The sequence below is a fragment of the Cuculus canorus genome, chromosome 1, assembly GCF_017976375.1.
Source record: "Cuculus canorus isolate bCucCan1 chromosome 1, bCucCan1.pri, whole genome shotgun sequence".
Taxonomy (NCBI): Eukaryota; Metazoa; Chordata; class Aves; order Cuculiformes; family Cuculidae; genus Cuculus; species Cuculus canorus.
The window spans coordinates 80,096,188-80,117,101 of NC_071401.1; the positions used below are offsets into that span (position 1 = coordinate 80,096,188).

Below are 20,914 nucleotides of genomic sequence, written 5' to 3' on the forward strand. Positions count from 1 at the left end.
CCTCTGGCTTCCCCTGATCCTGTGGCGCGGCTCCCTGCATTGTACCTACACCAACTGCCACTGCTCAGACTTGCCACAGTGCACTGGCTCCATGCCGTGCAAGCCCTCTTGCTGCCATTCGGAAAAGCAGTAAATACAGCAAATCCAGTTCTTACAGGAAAAAAATAAACATGTTTTCAAGGAAGATTCTGCAAATTGTTCATTTTCTTGTCCTGTGATCGATTTCTGTTTCCTTAGCAGGGCAGTGAGGAGAGATGTTAATTTATTTAGGCATGTCCAGCACCTTTCTTACTACATCACAAATACTGAACCAACTGCTCATCCTACATTGGGCCATACAAAATATAGGGCCTCTCTAAAATGATAAGCACAGGAAGGTTCTCATGTGAAATTCTTGATCCAGCCCTCTCCAATAGAAAAGTCTGTTTTCTGAAAGAAAAACAGTGGGCTTCTGTGTCTTCTTCATAATGAACATACAGCTGATGCTTTGCTTACTTGCATCGCTTACATCTGCTTAATTAATTTCTGATGATTTTTAAAGATATTTAATCAAATACTCATAAAAGTGTTCTTGTTCCGACATGTAGCAAAAAAGCACATAAAACCAGTTCTTGAAAATATAATAAACTTCATACTTGTCACATTCTATTTATTTTCTTTCCAAGCATGCTTTGCTGTGATAAAGGTAACAGACTAGGGGGAAGTATGTGTGATGGGGTCATAATTCAGCTGACTTGACCCTTACAGATAGCATATAAGCAATAGTAAGCATATGGATTACATTAGTCCAATGGTCCCTTGATTGAAAGAGCACGAAGAAGTTGGAGAGAGGGATCTGTTTTCAAAACTGAGACAGGATCAAGAACTGAAGAAAAGTCATAATGCTGAAATGACACGTTCAGCTTTTTCCTGTTCCAGGATTTATCAAGCTCTATTATTTCTTTTTTAACTTATTTTTCTAACAATGCTATTGAAAATCATCTTTTTATTGCTGTAGCATTTTGCTGTATGCCTGCAGTTAACCATTGTGAATGAGAAATGTAGCTTGGAAATGAAGTGAACCTCACATATTTCAGGTGGCTGTGCACCATGTAAGTATGCTCATAGTGTGCTTATTTTGGCTCAGCTTTGGAAATCAGTTGATGGAGGAGGAGAGGGAAGTAATTTCTTCTGAGGACTGCAGTTTTCTATGGATGACTGAGAAGCAACCTGGACCAGTTGACTCTTTAGAGTGAGATTAAAGGACGTGTAGGGTGTAAAGGCCAAAGTGCATAAAAGAGAGGTACTAAGGGATAGGTATTACATTACGGTGGAGCAGAAGTCCGCCTGTGAGCTTAATCAATAGTGATATTGAAGTGGTATCTTTACTTTGGTCCGGAGTTGCTGTTGATTTTAGTAGAATTTGTTTCAACCTTTAGGAAAACATTATTTTTCCTGTCAGAACCTCCAAGGTAATCAAGCTGCATAAGTTACTGAAACACTGGTTATTCTGAGTGTGCCAAACATCTCTAGTCATATCACGAACTTTTAAAATTACGCCCATATCCATCTCTGCCTCCTTAGTGCAGTCAGATGCACAGCAAAGGAGGAGGACTGTATCACTGGGGGAGCGTGGTACAAGGTAAAATTCAGAGCTAATGCTGCTGTGGCCTTTACTTCAGAGCTCAGTGGATGCCCAGGTTTATTGTCAGAGGCTTGAGTCTTGGAATCCTGTGAGGACTTGGCCAGTGTATGGGAAAATAACAGCAGGGCAGGCTTCTCTGCTCTGGGTTGCTGCTGCCAGCCCATGCCATTCCACACCTCTGATGGGCAGACACCTTTACAGGTGTGGCTGCATCTCTTCAAACCTCTATGACATGGTTTAGGGTTGGTGGATTAACTCCGTATTTCTTTCTTATTGGTGGCCTAAAAGGCTATGGGATCTCCATCTCCTCGGGATTTTTCTCGATTGCCAAGATTGGTGTTGTATTGAGCTTATATCAGTCCACAGACTGCACCAAAGTTTTCCTCAGAGCTTTCACCAGACATTTCTCCGGATGCAGTGGTGCTTTCATGTGAGGTCCCTATGGTGGCTGTAAATAAATTCAATAAGTAAAGATGAACAAAAGGCAAGTTTACATAATGTGGATACACCATTATTTCCAATTTGTGATCTTTCTCAAATTCCAACCCATATCTTGTCTGCAAGCCATTTTGAATTGGTGTCCAGTAAGATGTTGGGAAATGCAGTATGAAATGCATTATTAGAATCCTCGATTCATTTTGCTTTCCTATTAAAAAGAAAGTAATTAAAGTTCTAGTTAAATTCCATAACTTGGAAAGAAACAAGCTTATATGAAGACTAGAGTTTTGGTTTGGATAATATGTTACTATGAAGTATTTTACTATTGTGTATATACCTGTGTGTAAGTTCAATGACGCCTTCTGTAAACCCTAGTAGCACATCTCATCCTTAGCAAGTCTCAGTAGCTGCTTGGATTTAAGGATAACTTTATCTGTATTAGTTTCCCTATTTCTTTGCACCATAAATATCTAATATGCTGCCAGCTATTGTACTGACTTAGGACACCAGCAATGCCTTACTTCTCTTGCTCACTTCCCATGATATGCTATAGTTATGGCTTTTCCACTCTTTGATTTATAGGATTTTTTTTTTCCATCCTCCCACCCCAACTGATGGTATATATTATAGAACAAAAAACTTGTAGCTTGTTGAAATACTTACTGTGGTGTTTTCTGGGCTTGTAGAGGACTGGATCAGTGGCTTGGGTAATTTTTCCTGATCCTGCGTTCCTACCTTAATGGTAAACTTAAGCCATCAAGGAGAAACGGCGTAAAGGTGGCCCTAAAACTGTTGTTTGGACCTTAGGGCTGTACATAGAAAATTTGTATAAGTCGAAGGTGGTGAGAATCATGATAGGAAGTCAATAGCATATATGGTTGATTTGCAGTGGCACAGATTCCAGATAGGAAATAACTTTGAGTGCTCACGAATAACACTCCACTGGAACTAAACGTGTAAGCGCATCTCATACAAGCCTCTGTTGTTATTTTTTTAAATGGAAAAAAAAATACTTTATTACTGTCAGCTTTTAAGCCTACAGAAGTAATTTACCACAGCTGCTTACTGTGGGAGATTTAGTAGCATATTTACCCTAATAGGAATTATGGATGAACACTAAAGAGCAAATACAACTTTAGGATTTTATCCAACATCAACTCACTAACCGCAACGTTGCCCAATTAGATAAACGTTCCTTTATTTAAATTACTGTATTTCAGTACCTTCCTGTCCAGTAATGAAGGCGTGTCTTCAATCCTGCCTGTGTTATGGAAGGGGATTTGAAAACAGTGGGACTGGAAGAAAACCTTGTATATCTTGGCTGAAAAAACTGATGTTCCTAGTCTCTTTTCCCAGAGTCTGAATTTTTTAAGCCTGTTCATTTTTGTGCTGGACTTTTATTTCTGGAGACCTTGGGTACTAGTTTTCCCACTGGTTCCATGCTGGCAATTTTGACAGGTGCTGAAAAAATTATGGATGAAGGAAAGAGTTCAGCTGAAGTGGAGTAGGTAGGCAGCTGTTAACATTATGAAACTGAAGTCTTAGGAGTACACTGCAGCTCTAAAGATGAAAATTCCGCTGTTATGTGAGCTCAAGAGTTAGGCTGTCAGTTTAGAGGCCATCATTACCGTTAGATGTTACTGATTTGGTGAAATCATGGAAACAAAGTTCTGTGAGGGATGGTGGGTGGGTCACCCTACACAGCCACAGGCCCCTGGTGATGTTGGAAAGTGAAGGTATTATTCTTTCTAACATATCGAATGTTTCACTCTCCAAATGATACTCAATACTTCATAATTCCATGAAGCTTTTTGGCCATTCATCACCCAGAATTGCAAGTGAAAACTGGGACACAGTTCAAGAAGTTGTCTCTACTAATATGATTCCGCGTTCTGGTGAATCCATGGAGAGCCATGAGCATGGAGTATGCGCAGGCTGTGTCTGTAACCACCAGTTATGTCCTTACTGATCTGTGGTGCAGAGGCCAAGAGGTGTAGGGAGGGACTCCTTTCTGTGCTGGTGAAACCGTAGCCTCCTGAGTGGGATGGCCACATGCAAGCTCCATGCTGGGAGCTGCTCTTGGGGGTTCCTCCACTGCCAACGTTTTTGGATAAAGCAGAGATACATGGAGGACGAGGTAGGATTTGCTTATCTCTGTTACGAGGTTGTTTGGAGAAATTATTCAGCCAACTGAGGCACCGCCTTACTCTGTAAAGTTATGTGAGGAATTTTAAGTGCTGGCAGGACACCTGGAGTTTTAGAGGAAGGAACTTTTTTTTGTTTTAGAAATAAAAATTACAACAAAAAGGACGAATTTGCATTTGGCAGCATGTTATTTGTATACATGATGGTGTTCTCTCAGACAACCATTTTATACTAAACGGATGTTTTATTAGCTTACATTTACAATCCTTGTGCAAGCAGAGGGTGGGGTTTTTGGTCATCTCCATGGTTTTGGCTACAGAATAACATATGTTTTATAATCAATGCAATAGGTACTGAAGAAGCCTGTAACTGTAATAAAACTGAAAGTCTTCTTTAACACAGAAGATTTTGCCATCTGTCACTTTAATATAATACAAGTGGATTATCTTCCTCTCGTGAAAGTTATATATAAAACCTAAAACAGCCAGACAAAATAAATTATTGTTTTAAGAGATGAGGAAAGTAGCACAGTTAAAACTGAATTTTGGGAGTAGTTGATAGATGCCATAAAGTCCTTTCTAAAGAGGTTTATGGGAGAATGGAAGAAGGGGTGTTATGTTAATTAAAATGTGTTGTAATAATTTTTGAATTTGGCTTCGCATTTATCATAAAAAAACAACCGCAAAAAAAGCCGAGAATCCAGTGCCTGTATCTCTAGTGGAGTGCACATAACCCCTTTCTAGCTTATGTTAATCTGGTTTTGTGGAAGTGGAGTACTAAAACAGATTGTTAATGCTTCCATCTGTGTCCTATTCTTTCCTTGCAAATGGGCTGAACATTGCAGCAATTTGTTTGTATTTACTGCCTTTTTCCTCAATCTTATCACCATCCCTCAGATAGCTCGGGGAAAGAAAAAGCTTACGAAAACTTCAGGGCTGTGCAGTGCTGAGAAAGCAGGCAGCACACTAAGACCCCGTCAGCTTGTTGCATTCACATCCCTATGGGTTTTCTTTCTGTCTTATCATTTTCAGTTTCTGTAACAAGCAATAAAAAGAAATGATGATTCAGTGTGGGATGCACAGGACTCACAGAAACTGGAATTCAGACATCTTGACTTCTTAGAAATTGGTGCAAAAATATGAATGCTTAGAAGGAAGCAAAATACCTCTTAAATGAACTTACGTAGAGATGGTAGAAGATTGCAATGCGCACATACGGAGCATTAAGCGTATTTGGTATCCTACTTTTTCTTACAGAAAAGCTGTTCTCAATACTTTGTTTGCAAAGCTAAGCAGTGGCACTGTATAGGTAATGATTATGGGCTATTGCAATGAATGCACAGAGATAACTTCATTTCTGTGACTAGTGCCGTTGACTACAACGGGACTATTTCTGTGTGTAACGTTAGCCTGGAGTGTAAGTGTGGGCGTGATTGAATTGTAGGAAAGATTGAATATGTACTCCACCTCCAGTAAAAAGGCTTTCAGGTGACAGAAATATGAAAGCTCTGCGTAGACCTTCTGTTCTGGAAGATCAGTTATGCATTGTCTTGAAAAGTGGGTATGAAATCTACTTCTAATCCAGCACTGCAAAGACAAAGAACTGGAAATGTAAGCGAAGAACCAGTTGTAAGGTAATACATTCTCTTACAGTTATGAAAATCTTTCATCTGAGGCTTTCAAAGCATTTACTGCTCAAGTAAGTGTTACATATTCTTTTAGAAAGGTACTGTTAAGTATCTTCACATGGAGCAGTGAGGAGATTATGAATGACTGGGCAAGGATCATGCGATGAAATAAGGAGCGTTTTTGATTCCTAATGCTTTCCTTAAGGGTGAGGACTTATCTGTCCTAGTGCTCACTACTGGCTGCAGGCCATAGGCTGGTCCCTGGCCATGGCTATTGTACAGAAACTTTGTTGTCCAGTTTTATCTTCTGCCTGGAAGAATGAGAAGGCTATGTCCATTCCTAGAAAATACAAGACTGCACTGGAGAAAAAGGAGTTACCACCTATTAATAAACAGGCACCGCCTTTGCCACTCCTTATGGATGATCTTCTCCTTATACTCTAGTCTAGGAGCTTGGACTGGAGTATTCTGGAGCCAGTCTCACTCTGCCCGTGATCTGAAGGCTACAAGCACTTGCTTTCACCCCAAATCCAAATCTGTGAAGGGGAGGAAATCTGAAGAGTCCCTTTGCCAAAAGAAAAAGCAGGATTTATTTTTCCCTTTAAAATCTATATGGGGCCAGTGTGGGGAGACAGCAGCTTTTGCGAATGTATTTGTAAAAGCCTCTCAGGCCTTGCCTAAAGCACTTTGTTGGGTTAGCTGAATCAACAAACCTTCTTTGCATTGATGCATGTTGCAGTTAAACAAAAGATTTTTGCCTGGCTTAAATGCTGTCAGTTCCTGAGCAAAATTCCCTGCAACAGCATACCAATTTTTTTACGCTTGGGCACTTGTGTCAGAGGCAAGTCACTCTGAGGAGTGGAGATCTTTTGTAGAGGAGAACTTACAGCTCTGCTGGCATATCATTGATGTGTAGACCTGGCTTCTGCGTGGAAGGGAAAGGAGACTCCGCAAAGAGCTGAGGCTTGCGTGCCCAGCCTGACTGGCTTGCAGGTCCTGAATAGTGCAGACAGCTATTTTTTGGTACTGTCTTCTAATCAGACCACTCAGAAATGTCCTGTCCTATATGCCACTAGGTGGCACTTTAGGGACATGGCAGCCAGTTGGTTTTATTCATTATGTATGAGCTGCATGACCAAGAACTAGGGTTTTTTTTTGGTGTGGATTTTCTTCTTTTTTTTTTGTCAAATGTCATTATTTTTTTTTTTTTACCACTTGCCCTCTCCTATCCATCCCCTGTCCCGCTGGCTGTGGAGCTTTGCCATCCTCACATCCTGGCAGCAAGGAGGAGCAGCCAGCCCAGTGGCCCAGCCTCAGACAGCGGGTGCCACAGCCCAGCAGTTGCCACAGCTGCTCAGCTGGCAGCCACATCACAGCACTCAGCTAGCAAAAAATATATATTGCATCAGCAGGAACTGCGATACCAAACTGTTAGGCATTTTGAAATCTTACCCTTTTTTTTGCATCAGCCCACCAATTTATATTTGCTTCACCAAGAAAAAATAAGGGTTTTTTTCCATTTTCAGTTCTGCAGTGAGACCATTAAAAAAAAAGTATATGTGGAGAGTTTCTGCAAAAGTTTAGTGGTTTGGGTTTTTTTTTTTTTCTCGCCTCCCCCCTGGTCTTTTATCTTGCTGTAATTTCAATTTTCCTGCTTATTTGACAATTGACATTGTAGTATATCAGTCTATTTAGTTACTCCTATGCTGCTTGAACACATTGGTTCTTGAAAAGCTGTATTTTAACTAAGCACGAATAACATGGGGTTGATCTCCTTTCTTTTTAATTGTTTGGAATAGGTTCGTGTATGCTTGCTTTAAGGTTTAACATAGACTAAAAAAAGCATAGTCACCAGAAACTGGCAGCCTGGCTAGGTTAGGGGTGTATCTAATGCTCCCTGTCCGAGAAAGGTCAGTAAGAGCTGCTCTTATATACCTTTGTCATTGTGTTGTGCAGCAGAGCTGTAGTTCATAGTATGCATTTTACATGGCTCTGTGAAAGACTGTGTGTACTCTTGCTGTCCCTAAATGAATGATTCGTCAAAGCGATGTGGTTTGAGTCCAAATTTGTCATGTGGCTCTGGGAGTTTGAGCTTTGCTATCCCCAAATCATTCATGAAGGCCTCATAGAGTTTGCCAGGTTACTGTGACCAGTGCCTTAATTTCTTTCTACAGCTGCTCTTTATATATTGGAAACTGGGGAGCTTATGGGCCATTCAGCTTGCTGAAAAACAAATGCTCTGTTGCATTAAAAAGACTTTTAAAGGTCTTTGATTTTTGTAGAGAGAAAAAAAGATTGCTTTTTCAAATTCACTCTCTTATTTGTACCAGAAAACTTGAGTTATAGAAGTGCTTCAACCCATGAAAAACTTCCAGAATTCAAATGTTAATATCCAGTCATTGCCAAAATACAAATATTTAAGTTATTAATTCTCAAATAATAAGGGAAAATTACAGGGTGGGTTAGTTTTGGGGTTATTTTTGAACCATCAGATAACATTACAGATGTAGCACATTTAGAAGAGGGGGGAGAGAAATCTTGTCAGCCAAGACACCTTTTCCTCCTCTCCAAAGGAATTTGACGTGCATTATAAAAAAAAAAAAAATCCCAAATCTCCCTCCTCTGTGCACAGCATTGACACTGTATGGTTGGAGAACCGCAGTAACCTGGCAGAACTCCGTTTCCCCTATGCTTTTTTTTACTGCTTTTATGTCTGTTCTGAAAGAAATGGAATTGGTATGAAAATATCCCTCCTTTCTAAATATACAAAGTTCTGTGCAAGCTGTCATTTTTATTTAACATACAGTTAAGCACTGGGAAACTCGTGACTGCTGCGGAGCTTGATGGGCCTATGCAGAAACCTCTTGGCAACAGTGAATTAGGTTCTTCAGTGTGTGACATATTATGGCTAAAATCCTGGCCCCTTCAAAGTCTGAGGTTTGCCTTGAACTTGGTTGTAAATACAAGCTTTCACATGTGTAGAAACAACCCTTTTTTGAGGAGAGAGCGGGAAGGCAGGTTGCCTCTCCTGCCTTGAGGCTGTTGTCAGCGTGGCTCCAACTTGGCAGAAGTTGGGAAAGAGAAGAGTCCACCTGCCAGTGCCAATTGCCCTCAGCCTCCCGCTCCTTCCTGCCTTCCCCGTCTTGGAGAATCAGCCCATACCTCCTAAACAGAAAACAGCCGTACTGTGTTTATACTGTGTTTGCTGCAGTGTGCCAGGGGAACAGGCAGCTCCTAATCCCACTGCCCTTCCCGAGCTGATGTGCTGTGCCTTGTCCTGGTGAAGCAACTGGAAAGGTGCTGGGAGGTTTCAGGAGACGTGAAGCAAAGGATTAACCCTCTGTTTTAGCTTGCTGCTCGGTCAGATATGCCGGTAGGAGGGTGTTTTGTTTTGCAAAAGTGTAGACCTGTGTGGCGAGCGTTCAGCTCGGTTTCTGTTTGAAATGAGAGAAGGGAGGAGGGAAGATTTATTTGGCTTCTCTCTTATGACTGTGGCTTTAGTAACTTTGCTGATATTTTTGGTATAATTCATACTCTCTCACTCCAGCATTTGCAAACTTCAAAGGCAGAGGCTTACTCTGATGAATTTTCATCATTTTCAGGAGATAAGGTCACAGGGCCCATCTTTCTGGCTTTTATCCACCTTCCTTAGTATTTCTCTGAGTACTTAGACCGTAGAGGTAACTCTAGAAGAAATTCTCCGTACTTGGTCATTGACATTCAGAGACATAGTTCTTAATGCTTCACAGAAAAACTTTTCTCTTGTTTTCGTAGCACAATAAAATGCAAGAAAACGGTTTCATTAAAAATCTGCAAAAGACACGTCATCCATTCAGCTGTCACTCTATAGATACCCATTTCCCCTACTGCTGAATGGTTAAAGTAACTTTTCTTTTGTGTATAACATTTCCTTTCATTGACTTTATTGTATGTGACTGCTAGTTGTTTTCTGGGTGTAGAAATGACTGATCTGTTGTTGCAGGCAGAGCAAGTATCTGAGGTTGAATTACAACCTCAGATGAATAGAACTCCATCGCAGGCAGAAGAAAACAGTTCAGCAAAAAAGGTGAGACCTGCACACGTTGTACCACTATGGAGTGATTTGCCTTCATCAACAAATGTGGTAGTTGTGCTGTTTAAAGCAATTAGACAGTGGGTTAGGGTTACATTTTTTACATGTTTACCTTCTCTGGAGGTCAAGACGCTAGAGAGAACTGGGATCACATGTGACATCAGCTCAGATAAATCGTTAAGAAAGCTCTTAGTGCATACACATCAATGCATGTGCTTTAGGAGAGGCAGCTTGACATTTGTTTCAAATCAATAGGGGCACGTAGAGCCTTATAGGAGACAAAAAAGAGTTTGATTGTACTTCACCCTGTCTTGATGTAATTCTTCAAAATTTGTGACACACTTCTTGCTTCCAGTTATTGAGAGTTGTGGGTTGATGTAAACACACCTGCTTTCTAGAGTTCAGAATCTGCTGCTGAATGTACATAGACTGGAAGAGATTTGCTCAAGATGTGCAAATGCTAATATGTTTTTGTATGAACATACCATTTGTATAAAGTAAGCACTGACATTGCAGTGGCAGTCTTCACAGGGTTTTGCTTAGGAATGGACTGGCCTTAGCAATGCCTGTAAGCCTTCCCCCATTCCAGCTCACGCTCCCACTGCCTCCTTCCAGCAGCTCCAGACAGAAAAGGCTTTTTGACTGGGGGCAAATATGGATCTTGGCTGCTTCGGCTCCTCCTGGAGCCTGGGAGCCCCTACAAGACCTTTGCTCCACCCAACCATGTAATGTTGGCAGGTGCTGTATCTAGTACATCCCTTGTTGAAGGAGCATCATCACACTTCTTACCGTAATAGAGGACAGTGTCCAGTGTCATCGCCTATATGTGATAGAGCTTTCAGGGCAGTGTCCTCGCTCTGCTTGCGCTCACTGTATGCTACTACTAGCCTAGCCTGCTTCTTCCTTGCTCTGCTTTGCAGCCCTGCTGGGGAAATGAAATCCTTGTGGTCCACCTACTTCATGCTCACTCTCATCCCACCTGGCTATTTGAAATATAAAGAAGCCCTGGCTGTGGGGTGTGGGAAGCAGGTTGTTGGCACAGTGCTGACCTGCCTTCAGGTCATCAGCAGCCAACCAAAGAGCCCCTGTGGAGGTCTCTACTTTCAGGCATTGGATCATTTCTTCCAGTGTTGCATTTTAAATGGAAGAGGGATTTATCCCATGCATTTGGTAGATTTTTGGCAGTTCAAGGTAGGCTGGGATTATGCATTTGGCATCCTGACAGTTTATAGTTGCAGAAGGCATGCACAAGTTCCTCACTTGTTGTATGTCATGTTCTTGCAGGAAGTTGTGCGAACGCCTAGGATTTCAGAGTACAGTATTATCTGAGATCTGTGCAGTGTGCTGGTGTGCTGACATCCTCATCAAAAGATCTTATACAATTTTTTAGTTCTGCCATTACTGGATTAAAAAGAAAAAAAATCTCTTTTCCAAGGTTGAAACCTGTTGTTCCCTCGTAGTTCTACTTCCTTTAACTGTAATCCTACTAATACTAATTATTGATTGTCTTATGTTGGTTTCATTCTGTATTACTCATAGTAGTCCCTTCCGCTGAGTTGGGCTGTGTACTACAGTGTTTTTCCTTATGATTGGTGGGTCATTAAATGCTTCCTCATTTAATTTTTATTTTACTAACATTTGGCCAAAACATAGCAAGGAAGATAGTCTGGACCAGTAAAATATGCATTGTGCAAGTGATAACAAAATTTGGCTTCTGGTCTTGGATGTGACACTAAATGCATAACCTTTGTCAAGTCACTTCATCTTTTTGAGTCTTAGTTTTCTCATTTGTGAAATGGGACAGTAATAGTTGTATCCCTTGTACAAGAGATCTAATGATAGAATACACTGAAAAAGATATGTTTCTATTTCAGATTTAAACCAGCTTTATGTTGTTAAAACATTGCAAAAGAAAGGATATATTAATTTAAAATAATGAAAACACTTAACACTAAGGTGTAAAAATCCAAGACTTTTTGTTTTACCTGCAAACCAGACTTAGGTCTCCAATGTAATTTATCAAGAGAAGTAACCGTCCTTCTACACTTCTAACATTTTTATTTTGCATGGATAGTTTTATACTTGTGTCTTTCTAAGCTATATTCAGTGTTGCTTTATGTAAGAGAGGATGCAGAAGAAGTGAGAGACTCCATGTCAGATGGGTGAGGTAGTGGAGTTGGGATGCAAGTGTTTGATTACTGATTTTTGCCAACCAAGCATAATTAATAATAAATCTAGTTTTGGTTCTAATGCTTCTGGGTCAACTAGGAATTTATATTTATATTTATATTTATATTTATATTTATATTTATATTTATATTTATATTTATATTTATATTTATATTTATATTTATATTTATATTTATATCCCTCCCTCTGCCATGACAAATGCACACAGAGCTGTACAATCCGGGTCTGAAGAGCTTGTCATCCAAGTGGAAGACAAAACACCGGTATAATAATTTCATTCATTAAGAGGCTGCAGGAGTCATTGTTCCTTTACTCAAAGTCAGAAACCCAAGAGGCTATTACTAAATTTGAATTAAACTCTGTACCTTTTTAAATGATGAAATCTTAGGCCAGCTGTCAGCAATTTCAGTGTCACAAGTATTTCCAGCCTAATGACAGGACGCACATGGCCTGACTTAACGTTGCTATGCTTCTCCGTTACAGGAGGTTGTTCTTGTTCAGCCACCCTCCAAACCTGCCCGCAGGAAGCTCCGGACAGAGGCACAGGGGCTGGAGACCCCCGAGCTTTCTCCTACTATAAATGTGACTTCTTCCCTGCCAGCAGTCAAGCATCACCACCCAGTCCAAAAGTAAAAACCTGTACCAAGCATGCCAAACTGCATCATGACATCCGATGTGGCAGGATTTACTGTTTTGCCTAATTTTATGCTTAATAGTTCTGGTTTTGAGAATGTTTCACCAGATACAGATATGAAATCTGCATCTGTCTTCTCAAGAGTGGACTAGGTCTGTAGTGACCATATATGTTGGTAATATTTGATTGATAGCCTCTTCAGATGTGTCCTACTTTTTTTCCGGTAGAAATGTCTGAAGAGCAAGCCTAGCTGTTCAACCACAATGTCTAACGCTACTTCTCTTAGCTCTGTGGGTGTGTGGCTTTTGCCTTACCCATATCTTCTGGAATTTTGCTCGTTGCTGTGGGCAAATATAACCAGATAAATGTTGAGGAAACTGAGTCATGAAATGCTTGATATTGGTCATGTCCTTGTGATGTTTCTTCATCACAAGACAAGTTGGAAATGAGCTTGCCAGCTTGCCACTGGTATGAGCTGAGCTATAGACCACTTGTGATAATCCAGTAATTGCCGAACCCGGCATTGTGTTGTTTGGTCTCATAAATTGTTGCTGACAGCTTCAACAGCTCTAAGACTTGTAGCGATTTCACTATATATTTCTTTAATAGCAGTGGCGAAGGGGCTGTACAAATAGTAAGTGAAAGCACTTGAAGCCCTATTGGGTCTATACATCTCTGTCAACTGAAACAGTGTGCAAACATTACAGCCTGCCTTCACCCGAAGCCTTGCGAAGACATCTGGTTCGGTCTGAAACATAACCAAGCTGCCCATATCAGCTGAGCAGTTCTTGGCAAAGTGTTTATCAGTAAACTGAATCTGTGCTGCATAACTGGAGATTAGAATAAGTAATAAGACTCCTAGGATGCCCTTAAAGTGCTATTTTGTGCTTTGGGAGTGCATATTCCATAGTGGTTCAAAGAAAGATAACAGCATTTGTTAGCGTCTCAACTTAATCCTGTCTCGTCTGTATCGTTCCTAAAATGTTTAAATGACCACAGAGGCATATCTCCCTCTGTTTTTTTAATTTTTTAATTTTTTTTTCCTACCGTTATTACTTTATAGCCTATGGAGGTTAGTTTGGAGCAAAATTATGAAGCAGAAAGCTGACAATTCACTGGAAGATAACAGCATAAAGGCCTGCCTGTGCTGTGAAACAAATTCTGTGGCAAAGATCAGTGCCATCAGCTCTGTTAAGAGAAAAGACCTAATGGGGACTGTGTGCCACTATGGACCTTAATTAAATAAGGCATCTGCTTTAGATCAAATTTGTCTTCAAAGAGCTATTGATGTAAAACTTAAAAATAATCTGTTTGGAAGAGGACTTGGATATTCAGCAAGTATTTTCTCTATTTTCTTTCTCTTTTCCTGTTGTAACCTCTGTCTCTTGGCATAGGTTGGTCTTTATGTACAGAGCTGCCTCATTTTGTGCCTGCCTGCCTAACTGTAATTTCCTCCAAATCAGTTCCTGTGGGCTATAAAGTAATAATAATAGTAGGAGAGAAATCTTTTCTTTAGCAGCAAAAGAAATGAGCAAAGTCCATGAGCCATCTAGCTATTCCTGTTTGTGACATCAGATGGTTTTGATGGAATTTTGATGACTGCTCTGAATTAAAGAAGATTAATTTTTGAAGTAAAGAAACATTAGAATCAGCAGTGCCCTGAAAAATCTGAGACAGTATTTTCATGTAGATTGTCCATTTTTTCCGCACAGAATGATTTTTGTATTTTCTGTTAACTGCTCCTAAACCATTAAACTCTGCAGATGTCTGAAAATGGTTAAATCAAAGATGCTGTAATAAGTACAGCTATGCAGGGATTATTCTTAAGCTGAATCAGTATGCAGTGATTTTGAAATAATTGAGACAGCCTAAAATGTTTCTGTCATTCAGGTTTAACAAGCGTGACCGTTTTACTTTCAAATGGTCTACCTGATTCAGCCATCTCATTTCAGTGTTACATTTTTCTTCTCTTAAATGTGTAGTTTGTACCTTGTCTTTGAAGTGTAGTCCAGTGTGTATAGAGTACAGAGGCGTAAAATGGATGGCTGGCCTTCTGGCATCAACTACTGTCAAGGCTCTTAATTGAAATGTTTTGTATTTATCTGTCTGGCAGACAGTCTTCCAAACAGAAAAGGGCTATTCAGACTGCTATACGAAAAAACAAAGAAGCCAATGCTGTGCTCGCCAGGTTGAACAGTGAGCTCCAGCAGCAGCTGAAGGTAAGGAATGCATTGAAAATCAGCGACAAAGCTCTCTGCAATCAGTTACACGTCACCTCCAGCAGAGAATCTTGTTCATCCTCTCAGATTAAACCTGCTGTGATATTTCCTGCTTTCTGGAAGGCGATAACTACACTGTATGTGTGGATGGAATGAGGCTTTCTGGGAAAAGTTATAACCTATGGGCCTCCAGCTTGACTGGCAGTCAGTGTAAGTCTAAAGGGTGAACTTCGTCTTTCTGAAAAGTTTGATAATGTCATGGTGTCACCTAGTGCAGAAGAGCAACTGAAACGTAGCTTGCTTGTCTCCTGTTCCATTTTGCTACATAACTGTCTCCTGGAGGAAGGCATTTGATGTAGGTGAACTAGCAGAACCATGCTTTGTGTGAACATCCAACATCAGCTTTTAATGTCTGCTGACTTATCTTTTAACTTGTTCTCTTCTTATAAGCATCAATTGTGGTTTTGTTTTCTCAGTCCAAAGGTAGTACGGACTTCAATTTTTTCATCTGATACAGCTTTTTCTTACTTGCATGTTATGAACACATTTGTGTGGAGAGGGATGTAAACTCCCAGTTACACTTCTTCCTTCAGTCACAGTGAACATGTAATTCCGTGTACAATTTTGCTTTAACATAATTCGTAACTGGCTTTCCAGGAGCTTCTCAGACTGATGCAGAGTGGATGCTCGGTACTGATCTTGGCAAAATATAGGACAGCAATTGAAATAAGCACAGAGATGAAAGCTTTTAATGACAGCACATTGCCATCATTCCTTGGCTCGGTTCTTATCTGCTTCCACGCACTATCTTCAGCATGCTTAAATTTGCCAGCCTTCACAAAACAGGCCAGTCCTGTTATCTGTATTTTATGGGAGGGTAAAGGAAGTGCGTAAAGGCAGAGATTTGCCTGAGTTCATACAAGAACAGAGAACTGAACTTGTCCTCCAAGTCCTCTTGCTGCCGGGAATCTTTCTTACAGAGCAGGGCCTTAATGTTTTTTTGTTGAGCAGAAGACTTGGTGGGTGCCTGTCGGGCACAGCTTGCGCTGAGATATGAGAGGCATTCAAGTTCACTACTGTTCTGGGGCTGTTAGCCTGTCCAAAGGGGCTACCAAAGCTTGGGGGAGTTATAGATCAGCCTGGCTCCCACACGGGCTGTGGGAGCTCATTGGTGGGAGGTCAGCAAAAGCCAGGTGCTCCTCAGCACAGAGGCAGCCTCCAGACCAGGAGAGGCTTTCCCAAAATCACAGATCCCCAAAGCCTTTAAAGTTAGTTTCCAACTGAGACCAATGATCTTCCTGACGCGAATGCCAAAGAGGTAGATTGCAAAGCCTGTGTTGTCTTAGAAAGGCAAAGTCTCATTCATTTCCAAAAGGAAAAAGGTTGATTGTTATGAATAAAAAAATTTTCAAAAATCCGTTTTGAGGGTAATGTGATTTCAAAATAACCTTGGTTTTTTTGGTGAAATTGCCAGCCTGTCACTAGCACTGCTGCATCCCAAGCTATTCCACTGGCCAGTGGAAGACTACTCCTTTCTGTGATAGCCCAAGCAAGTGATTGAGCCTCTGTATTGTCCCGCTGTAGGGAGACAGCAGTAGGCAGCTGCACGGGGTGTTTGCATAGCATTGGTACATTTGAGACCGTGAGGAAAGTTGCTTAAACAGCAGAGCCCTTAGCCTCGCCTCCAGTCAATGCCAGTGGTTTGCCTGGCTGCTTTTCACCAGAGTGGGGTGGTGCACGAGAGCATCCCTAAAGTTACACTGCATCTCTTCCTCTTGCAGGAGGTCCACAAGGAACGAATTGCCTTGGAAACACAGCTGGAGCAGTTACGTCCTGTCACTGTCTTGTGACCTCCTGCGCCGCCATGCAGTGGCAAAGAGTGGAGCATGCATACCGACAGCCTTGCAAGGAGAAGAGTGTCGTGCAGCGGAGCAATGTCCACCGAGGTGGTGTGGCTGTGGGGAGCACTAGTTTGTCAGGTCTCTGTTCACCCTGCTGCACGCATTTGCGTTTGCAGGTGAAGAAGGTACAGAAAACCTGACTGCCAGATATTTCTGAGCGGGAGGGATGTTTTGCCTTCCTTCCTCCCTCTTCTAGCCTAGTGTATAAATGCAATTTATCACTGAAATGAATAACCTGAGAGTAGTTTATGTAAAGAATTCCTGATTTATATGCATTCTGGCAGCACCTCCTGCCCTGATCATTAAGAGGTCTGGCATTCCTGAATTTTTGCTTAAAATTAAAACTCATCCTCTGAGATGGGCTTCTGGATGTTGCTGATTCCTGTAGGATTGTATTATGGTAGAGTACCTGTGGTTTTAATGTACTACAAGAATAAAACTAGACATACTTTATCCACAATCATATGTCAGATAATTATTTTCTTAGCATTGTATATTAAGCGATCACAGATGTATTTTAATGTTAGAGAACTTGTATTTTATAAGTTCAAATCATATGAGAGAACAGTAAAAAATACTAAAATTATTTTGGAAATTACAAAAAACCAAATCTGGTTGGGTTTTTTTGAGCTATAGCTGTTTCCTGTCACCAGTGTTTGATCACTTGCTTGCAACTGCCAGTGTCTCTGCATACTTTCAGCATGTTTGAGATCACTAGTTTATAGCCTTCCCTTCCCTTCCCGTCCCTTCCCGTCCCTTCCCTTCCCCATTTGTATTAGCCTGCCTTATTGTCTTAATAGCTGCTGATTTGTTTTAAGGATGCAAACAAGAACTGTATTTCCAAAAGAAGAAAGATAGCAAAACTGCTGTGTATGAAGTTGTAAAATATGTGATGGAAATAATTGCTTCTACAACAGGCTTTTCTTAAGGTTCCTTTGCACCTCACTGGAGGTGCTACTGATAGGATGAAGCTGCCGATGCCCATCTATTTTCTAAACAAAGAAGCAAAGATTAATTTTTAACCTGGGTCTGGTCCGAGGCCAGCTGAATCCCATGGGGATTTTTCCATGGATGTAGTAGTTGTTGGCTTTGGTCTCAGGTCTCACAGTGCAAGCTGGCTAACTAATGTTTCTTTATTTCTTGGTCCAATACTTTTACGTGGGGTGACTTCAGCCATAATGCTGCTCCCTCCATGGATATGATGTGTGCTTCACTGCAAGGGAGCATCACCTACCTGTTATCTGTCTTAAATACGACATTGCGTGTATTTCATATCCTGTTGTTCACTGACCTAATTTAAGCATATGCAAGAATGAAACAGTGCAGCAGTTTTTTTACCTTTGTGGGTGTGATGCTTTCTTGCTGTAGCTATAGGATGGCCCTGGGGCTGAGAGGGAGGGAGAAGCAGGTTGGAAGCAGCTGGGTAGCCTCCCTTCAGGGTGGATCATAGATAGGCTGTGGTGAGGTATTGGAGGACATCAGAGCAGCCAAACATTTTGTTGAGAGATAAGAAAGACATCAAAGGGAATGTTTGAAGTGATGAGGAAACAGCCTACTTTTGCTGGAGGGGGTGTGGATGTGGGACATGGATCTGGAAGTCTGAAGGTGAAAATAAGCATTTGCAGAATTGTTACTGAAAATCTGTTTTGGTAATGCATTGGTTTAGATTCAACTAAACATAACTATGTCAATAAGCAACAATACTTTCTCTGGATTTGGGACTTCTTTTCTGTGGCTGTTGCATAGCTGGGGTCAGACGGTCATTCCTCATCATCCGTGGTCAGTGAAAAAATGTGAGAACTGCAGACTTTTCTGGGAAGCTGCGAAACAGTTGCTGCCCTCTTAGTGGTACTGTTCAGATATTATCATTTACTTCATATGTTCATAACACTGAATCATCCCTGAGATTTTAATGAAGTGTTCTTGCTTTGCGTCTTAGTTCCTGCATTGCCATTTGGTTAACAAACCCGTCCTGTTCAATATGAAATAATCATGTGGTACCTTTGTTTTTATGGGTGGCTTTTAAAGAAAGCTTTTCAATGATTACAAACAAATATACACATGACATTTTTAAGGCAGTGGATGATTTTTCTCTGTTTGATAGGAACTTCCTCTAGCATAATACTCCATTTATTTCTCTGGGCTGTCATGTAATAGGTTGGAAGGAATAGTGGAAAAGTCTATTTTATGTGTCTTTTTCAGACCTGTCCCTTCTAACATAAAGGATTTTCTTTCACTTGCTGGAAATTAGGATTTGGTTAGCCAATAATGAAATATTTACTCAGTTGTTAGTTTGCTACAGGCAGGACGTAATAAATTTAAAACTTAACCATCCCCGCATTTTTAAAGATGCAATCAAATGCCCCACTCTGCTTTAAGGCCTGGAGTGTCAGTTGATTTGTATTCTGTTTGGTGAAATGGTGGCTATGGTGATGATACAGTACTTCACACAGCGATTAAAGCGAAATATTCAAGGTTGGAGTGTTATATATATATATATATATATATGATGCAGGAACTATTATTCTTGTGTGTGTGTCAGTACTTAAGAATTCATTATAGCCAATGCAAAATGAAAAGGTGTGTCTGGTTTGGGGATGCTGGTAGCATTTTGAGAGGAAGAGGAAAAGATATCATGAAGCTATAGGCAGTGCTTCTGGCAGCTGCTCCATGCAGCCACGCTCATGGCTGCTATTAACAGACCAGGGCTGGTCAAAATCAACATTTAAATCCTGTATCACAGATTTTATTAAAAAACATTTTTCATTTGGAATAATATAGGTACAGTAAAATCATCATTTCTTTGCAGAAACTTTTGCTTTCTGAAACTTTGGATGGGAGATGCTGCTAGACCTAAGACCAACCATCTGGTCAGAAGGGGTGACCTCTCAAGCAGTTTACTCAATTTTCGGGGCACTTTCTTGAGTGATCAACTTTAAACCCCTGATGGGCCTGACCCAGGATGGCAGCTAGGACCTGCCTGTCCCAGCTTAAGGCCTGACCAAGGAGCGAGACCAGCTTCCCGTGTGTGAGGTCACACTCCTCAGTTCACGGTTTCTGTAGGTGTTTGTGCAGAGCAGAACATGCTGAGCGAGAGAGGGTAACTGTGAATGGGAGCTGGAACATGGCCTCATCCGAGAGGATGACCGTGAGCTTGATGCACCTTTCTAAGGCTCAATTTCATGCAGCTGTTTTGGTTTGGACAATTAAATACTTTTGTCTGCAGGACAAGACTAGATGGAGCAGATAAGGATCTTCCTCAGTGGGTGTGTAAGTGTGCACTCATACGTCTTCCTTTTGACGATGCATTTTTTTATGGATCTATTAATGTTCATATCACTTGATGCCTTCTGTGAGTGTTTGTTTCAATAGGTGGTGAAAAAAATCAGTGGTGAAAAAGGAAGATGCCCAGCTAAGTGTGGTGACTGGTTTCCTTTGTAGATCAAGCCATTTTTATTTGAGGCATTAAATATAAATAATGACCTGGAAATTAAGCAAGGTGGACAGTTTCCATTTCAGAGGTATTGCTTTAAACAAACTGCCTGTGAGCAAACGATTAATGAATTGTGAACAAATGATCAATGTCCTTCTCCTAGTTATTAAATTTATACTAGGATGCAGTGAAAACATTACTACTTCTTTCTAGACAATTCTCAGTTCTCGCTTCCAGCGAACTTAGCTGACATAGCAAAAATGTGTGATTAGTGGATTCAGCCCTGTTATTGGTAAGCTGGTGGATATCCTTTTTAACTCAAAAGATTCCTCAGACTGCTTTTTATGTGCGTGGCAGTAGTTTTGCTGCTGGGAATCGTGTGTCCATGTGCGGGAGAGGGGCTTGTTTTGCTATCACGTAGACGCTCCCAGCTTCACACTGCTAGGGCTAAGCAGCACGGGGTGAGGACTACTTGCACAATAACATGACCCCGAAGGGATGGCTGGGACTTTGAACCCTTCATGGGAAGCACTTAGGATAGGCATAATATGAAAATTGCCTTTTGGTGGTATATAAGCTGCTTTCCTCCCAGCTGAACTTCCAGATAAGGAGAAGGAGAGCCTATGTAAGT

General features: G+C 41.0%; 1 protein-coding gene across 1 annotated transcript in view; it reads left to right on the plus strand.

Annotated features, from left to right (window-relative positions):
- Positions 1–17,396, plus strand: part of REPS2 (RALBP1 associated Eps domain containing 2) — a 97,925-nt gene extending 80,529 nt beyond the window's left edge. The window contains exons 16-19 of the mRNA XM_054060093.1: positions 9,817–9,900; positions 12,580–12,725; positions 14,844–14,949; positions 16,731–17,396. Coding sequence (XP_053916068.1) covers positions 9,817–9,900; positions 12,580–12,725; positions 14,844–14,949; positions 16,731–16,799 — 405 coding nt within the window. The 3' untranslated portion in view covers positions 16,800–17,396. The remainder of the gene's footprint in view (positions 1–9,816; positions 9,901–12,579; positions 12,726–14,843; positions 14,950–16,730) is intronic.
- Positions 17,397–20,914: the final 3,518 nt, after the last annotated feature.